At 45.8% G+C, this 19,420-nt stretch overlaps 1 protein-coding gene across 1 annotated transcript in view; it reads right to left on the bottom strand.

Moving 5' to 3' along the window:
• The window catches only part of SLC2A9 (solute carrier family 2 (facilitated glucose transporter), member 9), a 188,033-nt gene that overhangs the window by 16,421 nt on the left and 152,192 nt on the right, over positions 1–19,420 (bottom strand). The window contains 1 exon segment of the mRNA XM_006893636.1: positions 385–512. Within this exon segment, the coding sequence (XP_006893698.1) occupies positions 385–512 (128 nt within the window).

Here is a 19,420-nt window from a genome sequence, read left to right as displayed (position 1 = left end):
AATGATGTATACTGCATTGAAACAGATGAGGGAGAGAACTGTTTAAAAGGATTCTCCCACAAAACCCCAGCTCAGCTCACAGCCCAGTGAAGGCCACACTGTAAAATGATGAGTAGGCTGCAGGCGTGGGATCTGGATCTAGGTTTCCTTAGATGCCCCCAGTGATGGGCAACCCATTCCCTTCCCAGGCAGTCCACAGAATTGAGGGGCAGCTCTGAATGGCACAGGGGAGTGGAATAGGATAAAGGGTTTGGGGTAGAGGAAGGTGCTTTCCTATCTTAGGAGAATAGAAGCTTCTTGTTAGAGGAACTCTCAACCTGTTTCATCAATCACCTTTGGAGTCAAAGGGGGTCATTTGGAGGGAAACCCCCTGGTCAACGGTACCTGAATGAACGGGAAGAGGAGCCCCACAACAAAGTTGGAGAGCCAGTTGACTGTGCCCGCGATGAGGAAGGCAGCTGGCCGCTGGGTCTGCTGGAAGAACTCGCCGGTCAGGATGAATGGGATGCCGCCTGTAGGGTCAGAGCCAAGAGCAGAATTAATCACCCCAGAAGGTTCCACTGTCAGCTTCTCTGCCCTTATCTGAGGCTTTGAAGAGCAGCCACAAGGCAGGGAGTGCTCCTGTGGAGAGAGCCAGCTCCGCTCCTTTGAGAAGGGGTGCTGGAGTCAGATCACAGCTCAGTGCATCAGAACACACCCCAGTGTCTTTCTCTGTGAAAAGTCTTTTCATGTCTCTTGCCTATTTTGTAATTGGGTTATAAGCCCTATAGGATTTTGTAAACCTTGTCCGAGATGGTATAGCCATATACCTTTTCCTAGTCAGTAGACTTTCTTTTCACTCTATTGGGAAAAGTTGCAGATGCACAAAAGGGGATTTAATCTTTAGAAGATCCCACTCATCAATTTTACATGCCTCCGGAAACTCTATGAACTTTGATAAATGTTGATAGCTGTAGAGGGACTTCTGGCCTTTTGTTCACAGGGTCACTATAAGTTGCGCTCGACTCGAAGGCAATCAACAACAACAGCAACAGTCACCAGTTTTATTCTTTCCTCGTATCTTTCTGGCTGTATTTGACAGCCTCTTTATACCATAGGCGAGGTCTCAAAATCACTGACAATAAGACAGATGCAAATCAAAACCACAATGAGATATAATCTCACCTCAGTAGCAGTGGCAAAATTTATAAGGGCAACAAAAATCAATGTTGGAGAAGTAGGAATTCTCAAACATGGTTGGTGGGATTGTAAAACGGTACAGCCACTCTGGAAGGTAGTTTGGTGCTTCCTCCAAAAGCTGAACATAGATATTCCACATGACCCAGCTATTCTACTGCTTGGAATATACCCTGAGAAAATGAGAACTAAGGCTCAAACAGAGCCTTGTACACCAATGTTCACAGAAGCATTATTCACCATCACAAGAACATGGAAACAGCCCATATGTCCAACCACAAACAAATGGATTGAGAAGTTATGATACATTCATACAATGGAATACTACGCAGCACGCAGGAGCAATAATTTTGTAAATTAAAACCTAATTTGGGAGGGACTTAAGAGCATTATGCTGAGTGAACTAACTCAGTCCTTACCATACTCCCTGTGTGAGAAAAACAAGCCCCAGAGAGGGTTACATGGCTTGTCCAAGGCAGCCCAGCTTGTTAGCAGTGGGATAAGTATTGGAGTGTAGAACCTTGGCTTGGGCTTCTGCTCAGCCTTGTTTGTGGGCATCTGGAAGTCCTTGCTAGCTGCTGTCTTTGTTCTCCATAACACCTCTGACTGATGTGCCTGGAGCCCCAAGCCCTGAGGTCACCCTGGGAGCTGAGCATTTCTCCAGCAGGAACACCTCTGGCATTTGAGCTTTATTTTGTGAGACACTCATATTCAGGATGCTCATCCCTTCTGGTGACCTGATGCTGTGAGTGCATCCGGTCACCATGGCAACCCAACAGCAGCCACACATTTCTGATGCCTCAGGGTCCACAGTTGGCTGAGAACATCCCTCTTATTTTATTTTTACTGTGATTTGAGCAAAAGTTTACAAGGCAAATTAGTTTTCCACTCAACCATTCACACACATTTGCTTTTATGTCTTTAATTACAATATACACAAGGTAATCATACTTTCCCCTCTTCCTTCCTGTAACTCTCATTTTCATTAATCCTTCTACCCTGCATTTCCTGCCTTTAGGGCTTTATAGTTGGGGCAAATGCTGCTCTTTCCACCTTATTTTGTTGTGTACCATTGAGTTGCATCTCAACATCAATAAAACAAAGATTCTCAACACCAGGCAGCATCATGATAGACGGAGAAAAGATTGAGGTTGGTAACCATTTCATCACACTCAGATCCACAATCTACATTCTTGGCACCAGAAGTCAAGAAATCAAAAGACAAGTTTGTTTAGGAAAGTCTGCTGTCAGGGACCTCTCCAGAGAGCTAAAGAGCAATGATGTCTGTCTAGAGACAAAGGTGCATCTGGTCCAGCCCATGATATTCTCAATTGTTTGCTATTCATCTGACAGCTAGACAATGACCAAGGATGATGGAAGAATAATTGATGCCTTTGAGTTGTGGTGCTAGACAAGAGTACTGAACATACTATGGATAGCCAAATAAGACAAATATATATGGACAGCCAAATAAGTGTGGCCTGGAGAAGGTGAAACCTGGTTGCTCCTTGGAGGCAAAGATTTTGAAACTCCGTCTCATATAGTTTGGTCATGTTGTCAGGAGGGACTAATCTTTGGAGAAAGACATCATGCTTAGAAGGGCAGAGGATCAATGTAGAGTGGATCAACCCCTGGATGAGATGGATTGAAACAATGACTGTGAGCAATGGGATCAGGTATGTTAGAGACAGTGAGGTTGGCTCAGTATAGAGCAGGGTTGTTTTTAGCATAAAAGAGACACAGATAGAAACTGACAATAGCCATAGGAAGATGCAGATGCAAGTGAAGGAACATCTGGAGCCACCAGAAGCCAGAAAAGAAGCAGGGGACAGATCCTCAGAGCCTCAGAAGGCATCAACGTGGCTGGCACCCTGACCTCAGGCTCCTAGCCTCCAGAACTGTGACACCATAACATCCTGTTCTTATTGTTGTTATTGTTTTGTGTGATTGAGTTGACCATGACCCATAAGGACCCTATGAACAATGGTTCCTAACATTGCCTTATCATGCATGAGTCAACCTCACCATCTCTGACATGCCTGACTTCATTGCCACAGTCATTGCCTCAAGCCAGCTCATCCAGGGTCTTCCTCTCCTGTGCTGACCCTCTACCCTTCCAAGTATGATGTCTTTCTCCAAGGACTGGTCCCTCCTGGCTACATGCCCAAAGTATGTGAGATGGAATTTCAAAATTTTTGCTTCCAAGGAGCAAGCAGATTTCACCTTCTCCAGGACCTGTTTGTTCTCCTGGCAGTCCATGGTATGTTTAATACTTTTCTCCAGCACTGCAACTGAAAGGCATTGACTCTTCTTCTGTCATCTTTAGTCATCATCAAGCTGTCAGATGCATAGCAAGCAATTGAGAAGACCATGGCCTGGATCAGGTGCATCTTAGTATCTAGATGAGGTCTGCCTTAGTCTTTCTGTTCTTAGAGCCACTCAATTTGTCGTACTTTCCTATGCAGCCTTAAGAACACGACATCCCCTTTTTTGCCTTCCTGATGGTCTGACTACTGGCCAGACAGGTAACTAACTAGCTAAGGTGTCTCCAGAGTAGCCCGTGGTCTCTCTCACCTGCAGCATGACATCCAATAAAATGGAAGGGAAAGGAGGCTCAGGCAGAACCTGGTGTGGATGGGGATTATTTAATTAAGCTGAAGGGAGTAGTTTCTTCAATAACCCTTCTTTGTCATCACAGCCTTCTGCTTATTTCCTTTCACAGGTTTCACCATAATCCTTTTCTCGATCCTACTGCTGTGTCTGGGGGAGGGGGGACTCTTTCTGTCTCTTTTCCTCATCCTGAATTGTCTCTGTCCCTTAGCGGTCACTTATTGGTCACTTATGGCATGGTGGATGAATTGGAAAGGATGACGTCTTTTAAGGATGAATTGTTGTTGTGAGGTGCCATCGAGATGGTTCAGACTCGCAGTGACCCCACAGACAATCCATCCTCACCATCTCTGCTGGGCTTGTGTCCACTGCTGCGGCCAGCGTCACCTGCTTCCAGCTCACCGAGGGTCTTCCTCTGTTTCGCTGACCTTCTGTACTTTATCAAGTAGGATGCATTTCTCTAGGGATTGTCCCAACATTCCCAAAGTACAGGAGAGAAAGGATGAGCAGCCATTCATTAAGGAGCCTGCTGTCATAGTGTGTAATGCGCTAGGCTGCTAATGGAAAGGTCAGGCGTTCAAATCTGTATCTCTACAGAAGAAAAAGAAGGCAGTTTATTTGTAAAGATTAACAGTCTTGGAAACTTGATGTAGAATCGTCATGAATGTAAACTTGATGGAGGATTGCCATGATTATAGACTTGATAGAGGATTGGCACGATTTTGAACTTGATGGAGGATCACCATGATCATGAACTTGATGTGTGTTCTTCATGAGTATGAACTTGATAGAAGTTTGCTTTAAGTATGAACTTGATGGAGGATCACCTTGAGCATGAACTTGATGGATGTTTGTCATGAGTATGAACTTGATAGAGGTTTGCTGTAAATTTGAACTTGATCATCATGAGCATGAACTTGATGGAGGATCACCTTGAGCATGAACTTGATAGAGGTTTGCTGTAAGTTTGAACTTGATGGAGGATGGTCATGAGCATGAACTTGATGGAGGATCACCTTGAGCATGAACTTGATGGATGTTCACCATGAACATGAACTTGATAGAGGTTTGCTGTAAGTTTGAACTTGATGGAGGATCGTTGTAAGAACTTGATGGAGGATCACCTTGAGCATGAACTGGCCCAGTGGCAGTGAGTTTGAGTGTGATTTGGACACATATCTTATGCCATCAAGGGAATGGAGGGCTAATCAGATCAGGGGACCAGCGTGGAGAAGGATGCAGAAGTAGGCTGAAAGAGGAAACGGGTGTTAAGAACCCAGGCTAAGAAGGGGGAGGTAGGACAGCAGTGCCATTGTCTGTAGCAGTGATGGGTGGGTCACAGGGTCATGCCAGAGGGTTAAGAGTCTGCAGGTGGGAAATGTTAGCTACTGAGTCAATTCTAACTCACAGTGACCTCACGTACAAAAGGAAGAAACGTCTGGTCCTGTGTCGTCTCCACAATTGTCAACATCTTTGAGTCCACCATTCTGGCCACTGTGCTAGTCCTTCTCGGTGAGGGTCTCCCTGGCCCTATCAGTCCTCCCCTTCATAACATAAGATCCTCCTCCAACCATGGATAGTCCCTGATGAAGTGTCCAAAGCAAGCTGGTTTGATAACATTCTGTTGCAATCTATAAAGCTTCCACTGGACAATTTTTGGAAGTAGATCACCAAGTCTTTCTTTCTACTCTGTCTTAGGCTGAAACATCCATCATGGGGGATCTTATTGGTATTGGAAATGCTTGTGACATAGCTTCCAGTGTCACAGCAACGTCACAGAGGAATGTCTATCTGTGTTTCATTGATTATGCAAAGGTGTTTGACTGTGTGGATCATCGCAAACTGTGGCTGACTCTGAGAAGAATGGGAATCCCAGAACACTTGATCCTGCTAATATTAAACCTATGCTTGGACCAAGAGGCAGTTGTCAGAACAGATCAAGGAAACACTGCATGGTTCAAAATTGCGAAGGGCGTACGCCAGGAATGTGTCCTGTCTCCCATACCTTTTCAACCTGTATGCAGAGCAGATTTGAGAGGCTGGGCTCTAATGAGGAGAAATGTGGGGTCAAGATTGGTGGAAGACCTATCAACAATCTGCGTTATGCAGATGACACAACCTTACTTGCGGAAAGTGAGGAGGACCTGAAGCGCTTGCTGCAGAGGGTCAAGGACTCCAGCCTCCAATATGGATTGAGGCTCAATGTCAAGAAGACAGATTCTCACCACTGGACCAATCGGTAGCATCAGGATGGATGGTGAAGAGATTGAGATTGTTCACAGCTTTAGTTTGCTTGGCTCCACAGTCAACACTCTTGACACCAGCAGCCAGGAAATTAGAAGATGCCATGGGAAAGTCTGCTCTTAGGGACCTCTCCAAAGTACTGAAGAGCAATGGTGTGTCTCTGAAGACTAAGGTGCGCCTGATACAGGCCACGGTCTTTGCGATCACTTGTTACATCTGAGAGTTGACATTGACTAAGGAGAATAGAAGGAGAACTGATGCCTTTGAGCTGTGGTGCTGGAGAAGAGGACTGAATGTACCATGGACTGCTAAGAAAACAAACAGATTCATCCTGGAGAGGGTTAAACCAGACTGCTCCTTGGAAGCAAGGATTCTGAGGCTTCGTCTAACATACTTTGGACATGTTGTAAGGAAGGACCGGTCCTTGGAGAGGGACATCATGCTTGGGAGGGTAGAGGGACAGCGCAGGAGAGGAAGAGCCTCTATGAGGTGGATTGATTCAGTGACTGGGGTAATCGGGATGGGAGTGTCAGAGACAGTGCGATTGGCACAGGACAGAGCAGGGTTTAGGGCTGTTGTACATAGGGTCACTATGAGTCGCAAGCGACTTGGCAGCACATATCACCAACAACATGACTCATCTACGACTTGAGGGCACTTAACAACAACAACAACAACAATATGTCTACTAGTAATTAATTAAGGCTCAAGGCTTGTGACATTGGGTTGATGTTTTGATGTTCTTGACACACAGGGGAGCAAGGATTAGCCAAGGAGGACCTCGGAGATAGAGAGGCTGGATCAGGGGCAGTAAAGAATCTCAGAAAGACCTTAGAGAACTGTACACAGACAGCTACTTCTTCCCTCACTGCATCTTAACAACCATACTCTCTGATCCTAACTGGAATTTAAATAGGATTAATCAGGCGATTTAGTTAAATTCCTTCTGGAGGTCTGATCCACTGAAATATAAAGTAACTCTCTCTCTTGACTACTAATTACTATGTTCTGACAGAGACTTTATTCTAGCAAGACGTCTTTAGTCTGTGCTTTTAAGTTGAATGCTTAGGCTCAAGCATCTCCATACTAGAGCATCTGGGGAGAGGATGCTTCTGAAGGGTCTTGAGAGGAAATGGACCGTGCAGGGCCAGATTGACTGTGATAAAGTTAATGAAAAATAAAAAGCTGTCCCATCATATGCTGTGTGGGCAGTTAATTAAGTAAGAAAACACTTACAACCTATCAAAGCAAATCTACAGTGATGGATTAACCACAGCTCTGTTTAGAAGCTTGTGACTCAACAAATCAAGAGGTCAGAAGTCTTGGGGGGTTACCTCTATTGACAATAAGATTCTGTTTCAGATGAGCACTGTGGAATCTGTTGTCGTTGAGGACAAGCATAAGGAAAGGTTGTTGTTGTGAGTGCTGTGATTATAAAAACAGAGTCAAGGTTTTGGGGACCTGGGTTTCCATTTAGTTTAGTATCCAAGGGCTTTCACAATAAATATAACTAGATAGATGGCTTAGAAGAAACAAAATTGATCCCCTGACAGTTCTGGAGCCTGGGAGTCAGAGATGAGGGTTTTGGTTGTGCTAGTTTCTTCTGAGGACTCTGATGGCCACTCTACGTCACGTTGCTTTGCAAGCTTCTGGTGGTGGCCAGTGATTCTAGATGTTACTGACTTTAAAAAGCACTGATTCTCATATAACAATTCTCTGTCTTTGTGTATATTTCCTCTTTTTTAATAAGAACTTCTATCATGTTGGGTGGTGGTGGTTGTTAAGTGCCGTAGAGTCAAGTATGATACATAGCAACGCTATGAACAACAGATCTGAACTTTGTCCTATCCTGTGCCATCACCATCATCATCATGATCACCATCATCATCTCCGATACACTTGAGCTCATTGCTGCAGATACCATATCAATCTATGTGATTGAGGGTCTTCCTCTTTCTCTGACCCTCCACCTTTCCAAGCATAATAGCTCTTTTCAAGGAATAACCTCTCCTAACAACACGTCCTAAGTGTGTGAGACAAAGCTTTGCCATCCTTACACCCAAGGAGTGTTCTGGTTTCTCTAAGGCCTTTCTGTTCTGTTGGCCACCCATGGGATAGTCAGTATCTTCTCCAGCACTCCAACTCAAAGGCAGTAATTTTTCTTCTGTCATCCTTATTCATTGTTCAGTTCTCACAGTAGGTGATTAGAAAGACTGTGGTTTGAACCAGACACAACTTGGTCTTTAAACTGATATCATTGCTCTTCAGAACTTTGGGGTGGGGGGCCCTGATAGCCAAATTTCCCAATGCAATCCTTACCCTCATTTCCTGACTGCTGGTTCTAAAGGTATTGATTATGGATCCAAGCAAGATGAAATTGCTGATAATTTCCATCTTTTCTCCATCTGTCCTGATATTGCCTATTGGTGCAGTGGTGAGGATTTTTGTCTTCTTAAGGCTTACTTTAGTATAAGGAGCCTTGTGATGGCCTAGTGGTAAGAAGATGTGCTGCCATCCCAAAGGCACGAGGTTTGAATCCACCAGCTGCTTCATAGGAGAAGGATGGGAAATCCTCTCCAATGCAATTTACTTTCTCTGGAAATCCACTGGAGGGCTCCCATTTGATGGCACACGCAACAATAATAACATTATATAGCATGTTGTGCTGCTAATGAAAAGGTCAGTGGTTCCAATTCATGAGCTACTCCTTGGGAGAAAGATGGGAAGTCCCCTCCCGTTAAGATTTATACTCTTGGAAACCCAGTAGAGGGTTGCTGTGAATTGAAGAGAGTGGGTTTCACTCGTGTATGACCTCACATTAATGTAACTGGTCTTTGCTCTATTTTCATAGTAAGCTCACAGAATACATTTCTTTATCCTGTGACTTATTGTATCATTGTCATCATCCTCATTCTACAGGTGGGAACACCGAGGCACAGAGAGAAGGGGAAATGTGTTCAAGGTCACATGGTGGGAAGGAAGATAAGTGTGGCCTTGTAGACAGGTACTTTGGTGGAGTCCCTGCTGTCTGTCACCTGGTGGTGGCCTTTCTTGAGAAGGACCCAGAACTCTGACCTTCCATGCAGGAGAGACACACGCTGATTTCTAACAAATGTATCTGAGGCACAGCCACAGGCTTGCTTGTTCCCATGATGCTGGGTGGGTCTCAGCAGCTCTCCCAGAAGAAGAGAGATGAGGAAGAAAGACCTGGAAATCTATGGCTGAAAATTGTCAGAGAATAACCTGTGCATCATAGTGGTCTTTGCAGCCGGGGACACTGGGGGTGGTGCAGGACCAGTCAATGTTTTATCAGATTGTGCATGGGGTTGCTGTGAGTCATGGGCTCATTAGCTCTCATTATCATCATCATCATCATCATCATCATCATCATCATTGCAACAACAACAATGATGCTGCATTTCTAACTGGCTTCCTTCGATTCTGTGGAATAATCTCCCAAACACTCTCACTTGCATCTTTGTCTCAGGATCTCCTTCTGGGGCACACAGGCCAGGATGATTAGCAAGCCTAATCAGTTTTTAAAACCACACTCTGCCAGTGTCTGGGTTCCTGTTGGTTTATAACCTATACAGCAGCAGCAAAGAGGACAATCACATATTCTGGTTTTACAATAAAACCTGACATAACCCTGAAACTCTTTCAGAAGCAGGAAATCGAGATGGCTTGCTACCCTGGTGTTGTTGTTGTTGTTGTTGTTTTGTGCCATCAAGTCACCTGCGACTCACAAAAACCCTATGTACAACAGACCTAAACTCTGCTCTGTCCTGTGCCAATCGCACTGCCTCTGACACACTCATCCCGATTACCCCAGTCACTGAATCAATCCACCTCATAGAGGGTCTTCTCCTCCTGTGCTGTCCCTCCACGCTCCCAAGCATTATGTCCCTCTCCAAGGACCTGTCTCTCCTGACAACATGTCCAAAGTATGTTAAATGGAGCCTCAGAATCCTTGCCTCCAAGGAGCAGCCCAGTTTAACCCTCCCCAGGATGAATCTGTTTGTTTTCTTAGCAGTCCATTGTTGTTGTTGTTATGTGCCATCTAGTCACCTGCGACTCATAGTGACCCTATGTACAAAGCCCTAAACTCTGCTCTGTCCTGTGCCAATCGCACCGTCTCCAATACACCCATCTTGATTACCCCACTCACTGAATCAATCAACCTCACAGAGGGCCTTCCTCTCCTGCGCTGTCCCTCCACCCTCCCAAGTATGATGTCCCTCTCCAAGGACCGGTCCTTCCTTACAACATGTCCAAAGTATGTTAGATGGAGCCTCAGAATCCTTGCCTCCAAGGAGCAGCCTGGTTTAATCCTCTCTAGGACAAATCTGTTTGTTTTTCTAGCAGTCCATGGTACTCTCAACACTCTTCTCCAGCACCACAGCTCAAAAGCATCAATTCTCCTTAGTCATTGTCCAACTCTCTGATGCATAACAAGTGATCGCAAAGACCGTGGCCTGTACCAGATGCACCTTAGTCTCCAGAGAGACACCATTGCTCTTCAGTACTTTGGAGAGGTCCCTAAGAGCAGACTTTCCCATGGCAATACATCTTCTAATTTCCTGGCTGCTGGTGCCAAGAGTGTTGACTGCGGAGCCAAGCAAACTAAAGCTGTGAACAATCTCAATCTCTTCACCATCCATCCTGATTCTGCCGATTGGTCCAGTGGTGAGAATCTTTGTCTTCTTGATATTGAGCCTTAATCCATATTGGAGACTGCAGTCCTTGACCCTCTGCAGCAGGTGCTTCAGGTCCTCTTCGTTTCAGCAAGCAGGGTTGTGTCATCTGCATAACGCAGATTGTTGATAGATCTTCCACCAATCTTGACCTCACATTTCTCCTCATAGAGCCCAGCCTCCCGGATAATCTGTTCTGCATACAGGTTGAAAAGGTCTGGAGAAAGGACACATCCCTGGCGTATGCCCTTCCTAATTTTGGACCATGCAGTGTTTCCTTGCTCTGTTCTGACAACAGTCTGTGGTACTCTCAATTAATTACTCCCCAATTGCTGAGAGTGTTGGCTGTGTTTATGAGATGGGAAGAAAGGGGCAACATTGCATTGTGACTATTTCCTGAGAGAAAAACAGATCTACAGAAGAAGGAACTGAACAGAGGAGGACAGGAGAGACAGAGAGGATACAGGGGTTTCTATGTGGGATCAACTGAATGGGCTTGGACTAGGTGGGTTATGGGTTTTGGGTACAGGTCAATCAATGTGTTGGTTATTTTGAGATTAAGACAAATAGGAAAGGAAGTTTTCGTCTAATTTTGCTTTACTGTGAACACACTGAATAAAGAGATCTGTTGTGGAAGAAGTGCAGCCAGAGGGCTTCTCAGAGCTGAGGTGGCAAGGCTTTCTCTCACATGCTTTGGGCATGTGGTCAGGAGGGCCATCCTGTGCAGGAGAACATCATACTTAGAAGTTTTTACTGTTGTGTGTGCTGTCAAGTCAGAACTGACCCACAGCTGACCCTCTAGTGGGTTTTCAGAGACAGTAAATCCCAGAGGAGGAGACTGTCCACCCTTCTTCTGCAGAGGAGCAGTGGATTTGAACCCCGTGCCTTTGGGATGTCAGCGCAACTTCTTACCAGGTTATCAGAAAAGATGTTCAAGAACGTGGGCTGACACAGTGATGTCAACTATGGTTTCACATATAGACTGTGAGCATGCACAAGGTTGAGACTGAGAGAAATAGGAAATGTTTTCATCAGAGTTAGCTTCACTATGAACACACTGAACAGACAGATCTGCTGTGGAAGAAATGTAGCCAGAGTGCTAGACGTGTCGGGTGTTCTCATCAGTCGGAGCAGGAACTAACTTGAATGACACCCCCAACCCTTTGGTAACAGCATGATGACCACTATATCATTGTTGAGTAGACTCTGACTCATATGACACAGTAACAGTGTCCCATAAAGTTCACAAGGCTCAAAGCTTATGGCAACAGATTGCCAGGATCCAAGAGTGAATTCCAACTGACTGTAAAACCAAGGTGGGCTTGGTGGTGGTGGTGGTGGTTGTGGTGGTGATGGTGTCCAACCTCCAACAACATTCCAATCTGGGAGAATTCTTATCAACAATAACCCGCAGCCAATTTCTATCTGGTCCAACAAACCACATATCTCGGAACACATTCCAAGTATTCCTTCCTGATTCTGACACTATTATCACAGGGCATTCTACTTTTCTGCCGGGTTCTAGAATTCACTGCAATGGCCACAAAAGATTCACAAATAATTATCACTTATAAGGTAAAGCAGAGAAGTAATAAGATACAATTCAGGGTCATTAGGACAGCAAATTTTCATCTTAGCTCAAAAGCCTGCCTCTCTCAGGCCTCAGCCTTGTAGGGTCAGCCTCTGGTCTGATCATGCAAATGCTACCAATTTTATTTTTGTAATTCTGCCATCTTAAGGGTCCCCAAAGGAGCCCTCTCTGAGAAACAAGACTAACTCTGAAGATACTTCATTCTAGCTTTGAGTATCATCAAATATAACTCTCTGACAAACATCCAAAGGTACCCACTACACCAGTGAATCTTCTTCCCTAAAGGCCACCAAGGTGGACAGGCCATGGATTATACAAGAAAGAACAAGAGAGTGATTTTCAACACATATGTGGACCAGTCACTGAACCTGTGCACTCTTTTGCTGAAAATGAATCATATATGTTATAGATTGAACTGCATATTTCTAAAATATGTGTCAGCCTGGCCGGGCTAAGAGTCTCAGGATTATACAATTATCCTCTTTTTTTGTGATTTTATGTCATTAACGGATGTGCTGTAAATCCTAACCTCTATGACACCAACGTGGCAGAATCTGAGGCAGTCGTGTTAACAAGATAGGATATAGCCTGCTGGGTTAGGCTGAGTCAGAATCTACTCCATGATGACATGGTGGCCACCATGCTGAGTCAACGTCTTCTGAGATAGAAATGAGAGTATATAAGCAGAAGAAATTAAAGGAAGCCAGCAGAGAAAGAGGGGCCACAGTGCTAACAAGAGAGAAGAACCAGGAGCAGGGTGCATCCTTTGGACCAATGGTCCCTGTGCTAAGAACCTTCTAAACCCAATTGAAAACTGATGCCAAGTTGTATTGGGAATCTTCAAGGACCCACAAGCCAACAGATGCTGAAAGGAGACAAGAACCTTTCCCCAGAGGAAGTGAAGCCAGAAGGCCTTCCCCCAGAGTTGGCACACTGAATTCAGACTTCCAGCCCCCTCGGTGTGAGAGAATGAATTTCTGATCATTAAATCTAGCCACTTGTAGTACCTCTGGTTCAGTAGCCCTAGATGACTAATACAGTGTGTGGCACTTTTTGGAACCCTTGAGATAATGTTTTCTTTCTCTACTGTGTCCACCTATGGATGAGATGTGGTTGGTTGGTCATATTGGAGTGCCTTTCCTTCTAACGGCCTTGTGCTGGTCACATGGCTAGTGCAGCCTGCAGACCAGCTCGCTTGAGGATTTGGGGCTGATTTCCTGAGACAGCACCAAACTTCTTCTGCATCTGCTGAGTACTTGGCCTGAACCCACCAATCATTGCAACCCATGGCTCAAATCCACCAGCGAAAACCTTCCTTTCTGTAGGTGTAACATAGTGGAGACCCTCTATCACTCCCCTGGAGACCCTCTACTCGTCTCTGACTGGTCAAGCCCAGAGCAGGCATTGGAGACACACTACTTGTGCATTTGAATAACCTCTCTCTCAGGCTGTGGGGGAGCTCTGGTGGTCTAATGTTAAGAAGCTGCACTTTGATTGCAAAGGCATGTGGATCAAATACACCAGCTACTCTACGGGAGAAGGTTAGGCAATTTCCTCCTAGACAATTAACTGCCCCTGAAAAACTTCAGGATGGTCAGCAATGAGTTAGTTCTCACTCGACGGCACACAATGACAGCGACATCTCAGGTTATGGGGAGCCCTGACAGTATGGTGTGTTATTGGGGTGCTACTAATACAAAGTTGGGAGCGTGACAGGTCTCTGCAGGAGGAAGAGGAGAAGCCCCCTCTCATTAAGATTTACAGCTTCTCCTTTCTATGAAGATGGCACTGAAAGCGAAGAAGGAAGCCCCTGCCCCTCCCAAAACTGAAGCCAAAACAAAGGCATTGAAGGCCAAGAAGGCAGTCCTGAAGGGCGTCCACAGCCAAAAAAAGAAGAAGATCCACACGTCACCCACGTTCCGGCGGCCTAAGATGCTGAGACTCTGACGGCAGCCCAAATACCCCCGGAAGAGCGCTCCCAGGAGAAACAAGCTTGACCACTATGCCATCATCAAATTTCCCCTGACCACTGAGTCAGCCATGAAGAAGATAGAAGATAACACACTTGTGTTCATTGTGGATGTCAAGGCCAATAAGCACCAAATCAAACAAGCTATAAAGAAGCTCTATGACATTGATGTGGCCAAGGTCAACACTTTAATTAGGCCTGATGGAGAGAAGAAGGCCTATGTTCGACTTGCTCCTGATTATGATGCTTTGGATGTTGCCAACAAAATTGGGATCATCTAAACTGAGTCCAGTTGGCTAATTCTAAATGTAATAAATTTTTCTCACCAAAAAGAAAAAAAAAGATTTACAGCTTCTTTGTAAAACAGTGAAAGAATTTTTCTTTTACTTTTCCAAGAGGGTAGTGTACTAGGGGAGAGGGCTGGGAGGGGAGAAAAGTGCAACAATGAATGAATGGAAATCCAAAGTCTCTGTAAATTTTCATTGAAATTAATAATAAATTTTAAGAAAAGATTTATAGCTTCTGAAATTCAATGGAGTTGGAGCTGAGCTCTGATGGCTTGGTGGTAAGAAACTGTGCTGCCAATACAAAGGTACATGGTTTGAATCCACCAGCCACTTGATGAACAGATGGTGAATCTCCTCCTGTGTATTTTGCTACTGTTGCTGTGTGTCTTCGAGTCAGAATCCACCCATAGCTGATCCTCCTGCAGGGTTTCAGAGGCCGTTAAACACATGATAGAAGACTGTCCATCCTTCTCCAGCGGAGCAGCTGGTGGATTTGAACCACGTGCCTTCAAGATTGCAGAGCAGCTCTTACCAACAGGCCATCAAAACCCATTGTCATCTAAGGGTTGGTTCTGACTCGATGGTGCATAACAACAATGACGATGGTACACAACAACAACAACATCTCAGGATAAGGAGCCCTGGTGGCACAAAGGCCACTGGTTTGAACTCAGCAGCCACTTGTGAAAGAAAGCTTTGCAGTGTCTTCCGTTAGGATTTACAGCCTCAGGGGGTCCCGGGGACAGCTCTACTCTGTCACATAGAGACGCCATGACTCAGCATCAACTCAAGGGCACTGTGTTTGTTTTTGTTTTTTTCTACTCTCAGGACAGAGGCTCGGTGTGGTCCAAATGACTAATATGCTTGACTCCTGATCAACTAGTTGGCAGTGTGAGTATCCTTTGGCACCAAGATGAAAGGCCTGGCAATCTTCTGTAAAGATTAAAACCAAGAGAACACTCAGATCTTCCCTGATACACACTTGGGGTCCAAATGACTCAGTAGTAACTTAGTAGTAACTGGTTCAGAACAATTGACTAAACACTTGGGTACTATACAATAGGTTGGGGGTTCAAATCTACTCAGAAGGTGAAGGGCAAGGAAATACATAATAAGAGGTTGATAAACACATTAATCAGCAATAATGAATGTGGTAAAACAAAATGTCTATGAATTAGTGTATGAAAAAAACAAGAATTGTAAAACTTCACTTGAATAAAAAAAAAGGGAAAATAAAATATATTTTAAAAAGGAAGGAAGAAAATTATCCACCCAGAAGTGCCTTGGAAGAAAGGCCTGGCAATCTACCTCTTTAAAACCAGCCACTGAAAACTCTCCGTGGAGCATTGCTTAACTCTGACCCTAGGGGGAGGCCCAGGTTGGCACTGATGTGACAGCAGATGGTCATTCTTTCCTCCATCCTCAGCTGGGCCAGAGCGGGCAGCTGTCCCAAGGTGTTAGCTCGGTCCATCAACTCTCCTGGAACCAGCTGGGAATTAGCATTGTTGAAAGGAGGAGGCAGTGGATGCAATTAGGAGCCAGATGACATGATAATGATCAACTCCTGCCTGGCTGGGGAGCTCTTGACTTTAAAATATGCAAGGCTTTTTCCTCAGAAGTCTGTTTACTCCCCTGCTGGGGACGCTGAAGCCAGGCATGGACTTCTCCATATCTGGGCTTTCTTAAAGTGGAATAACCCAACCATGGGGAGCTTCCAGGGGCTTACCTGCCCACCTGTCATCCTGGGGCAGCTCATGTGGAGATACTATCAGTGGCCACTCTATTCCGGGGGCTGGAAGCCTTTCCGCCTGACACAGCCATGTACCCAGTGCAGGCAAGCCATGGAGACCCTGAAGGTTTAGTTCCAGACCACTGCCAGACACTGGCTGTTCAATGCAGTCAGCCACATGGATCGTGCAATCTCCCAGTGCATATAACTTCTGTTTTTACTATGATCCAGTAGAGGAGATCTGGTGGCTTCCTGGTAAGGAACTGCACTGCCAATGCAAAGGTACGTGCTTCGAATCCACCAGCTGCTCGTCTGGAGAAGGATGGGCAGTCTCCCCCCATTTGATTTACTGCCTCTGAAATCCCGCTGGAGGGTCAGCTAGCGGCCAGTTATGACTCAACGGCACACAACACCATAATCTAGTTAGTACAGAAGCCATGATGGCCTAGTGGGTTATGTCTTGAGCTACTAGCCAAAAGGTGGTGGTGGTTGTTGTTATGTGTCGTCGAGTCGTCAGCGACTCGTAGTGACCCTGTGTACAATAGCCCTAAACTCTGCCCTATCCTGTGCCAATCTCACCATCTCTGACACACCTACCCCCATTACCCTAGTCACTGAATCCATCCATCTCATCGAGGGTCTTCCTCTCCTGGGCTGTCCCTCTGCCCTCCCAAGCATGATTTCCTTCTCTAAGGACTTGTCTCTTCTTGCAACATGTCCAAAGTATGTCAGACAAAGCTTCAGAATCCTTGCCTCCAAGGAGCAGCCCAGCTTCACCCTCTCCAGGACAAACCTGTTTGTCTTCTTAGCAGTTCATGGTGTATATTCAATACTCTTCTCTAGCACCACAGCTCAAAGGCATCAATTCTCCTCTCATCCATAGTCATTGTCCAGCTCTCTGACGCATAACAAGTGATAGCAAAGACCATGGCCTGTATCAGGTGCACCTTAGTCTCCAGACTGACATCTTTGCACTTCAGCACTTTAGAGAGGTCTGTAACCACAGACTTCCCCATCGCAACACGTCTTTTAATTTCCTGGCTGCTGGTGCCAAGAATGTTGATTGCGGATCCAAGCCAAAAGGTTACTCGCCAAAAGTCTACTAGCTGCTCTGTGGCACAAAGATAGGCAGTTCTTCTTCTGTGAAGACTCACAGCCTTGGGACCCTGGTGGTGAAGGGTCCTGATGAGTCAGATTGACTTGATGGCATCAAATGGGAAGTCTAGTCAGAGTACAGTGCTGTTGTCACTGAATCAACCGTGACTCAGAGACCCTGTGGCAGATGGAAAGCTGGTCCTAACCTGCCCGGTCTTTGCAATCTTCACCACAGACAAGCCGGTTGTTGATTTCAGCATTGTCCTGAGCGAGGGCAGCAACAATAGCAGATTCAGCTCTGCACTGTGACATCGCCCGCCTGAAGGTATTATCTCATTTGCTTCTCTGTCTTCCTCCCAGGGCGGATCTGGGTTTTTGTCAATGAGATCTTTCTTAGCTTCTGCTCCCTTCTCCACTCAGCTCCAGAATCAGCTCCAGACCCACAGCCTGGCTGTTCCACTTCTGCTGAGACCCTGGAGGTAGCCTCCCACCGACCTCAGGAAATGTCACAACCTTTCCCGGGCTGCTTGCTGCTCCCCTTTGAAGCATCATCAGCTGATCACCCTGTAGCCAAATTCACTGAGAGCAAAACCCAAGCAAGCTAGCAAGCAAACATTCGTGGCCGCTCCACTGCACTGAAGTGTACTGAAGAATCTCTCCAGTGCGTTGAAGTTCTGTACACTCTGTGGCTTCCAGTAGCTTCTTCTGTGGAAATAGATCATCAGAGAGCTGGACAATGACTAGGGAGGACAGAAGGAGAATTGATGCCTTTGAGCTGTGGTGCTGGAGAAGAGTATTGAATGTACCATGGACTGCCAAGAAAACAAACAGATTCATCCTGGAGAGGGTTAAACCAGGCTACTCCTTGGAGCAAGGATCCTGGGGCTTTGTCTGACATACTTTGGACATGTAGCCAGGAGGGACAGGTCCTTGGAGAGGGACATCATGCTTGGGAGGGTGGAGGGACAGCGCAGGAGGGGAAGACCCTCTATGAGGTGGATTAAGTGACTGGGGTAATCGGGATGAGTGTGTCAGAGGCAGTGCGATTGACAAAGGATAGAGCAGGGTTTAGGGCTGTTGTACATAGGGTGGCTATGAGTCGCAAGCAACTCGATGGTACATAACAACAATACTAACCAACCAACCAACCAACCACCACCACAACAACAACCATCACCCCTGGGTGGACTCAAAGCTGCAAACATTCATTTAGCCACGAGTTTGCTAACCATTTGCAACACCCAGGGCTCTACTGTCCTTGTTAGGCACTGAGTCAGCTTTGACCCACAGTGACCCTGTTCCATCCTCACCATCTCTGCTGTGTTTAAGCCCTATGTCCCAGTCTCTGTGCAAGTCCATCTCCTTGAGGGTCTTCTCCTTGGAGGACCCTCTACTTTTCCAAGCAGGATGACCCTGTCCAAGGACTAGCCCCTGCTAACAACACAGCCAGCATATTGGAGATGAAGTGCTCGATCAGCCTACTATACTGGCTTCTGCCTCTGTGTTCTTCCGTCATCTGAAATTGCCTCTCACATTTGCCTGGAGAATACTCCCGCTTCATCTTCTAGACCCAGACCAGGCATTTTCTTCCTGGGGAGTTCATTCTCGCACACGTGGGAGCTTGACTGCACAACTAAGCACCAAGCACAGCTCCTATCTGATCTCACAGTCCTCCTTCTCTTGAGAAGACCTGGTGCTGTCTGCCTCTTGGTCATCTCTTTAAACTTAACACCTTGGGCGGGATCTGGGGTACAATAACTATTATAATCAGACACATTGAACCTGTTGCCCTCGAGTCCACCCCACCTCCTTATATGACCGAGTAGATCTGCTCCAGAGAGTATTCTGTTACCAGGAGGGGCTCATCCCGAGAGAAGACGTCATACTTGAAAAAGTAGAGGGTATGTTAAAAAGAGGAAGCCCCACAGGCTATGAACAGACACTTCACCAAAGAAGACATTCAGATGGCCAAGAAGCACATGAAGAAATGTTCAAAATCCCTAGCTCTAAGAGAGATGCAAATCA

Source organism: Elephantulus edwardii, unplaced genomic scaffold (assembly GCF_000299155.1).
Source record: "Elephantulus edwardii isolate Elephantulus edwardi_28Jun2011 unplaced genomic scaffold, EleEdw1.0 scaffold00129, whole genome shotgun sequence".
Classification (NCBI taxonomy): domain Eukaryota; kingdom Metazoa; phylum Chordata; class Mammalia; order Macroscelidea; family Macroscelididae; genus Elephantulus; species Elephantulus edwardii.
This window is presented reverse-complemented; position numbering and strand designations above follow the sequence as displayed.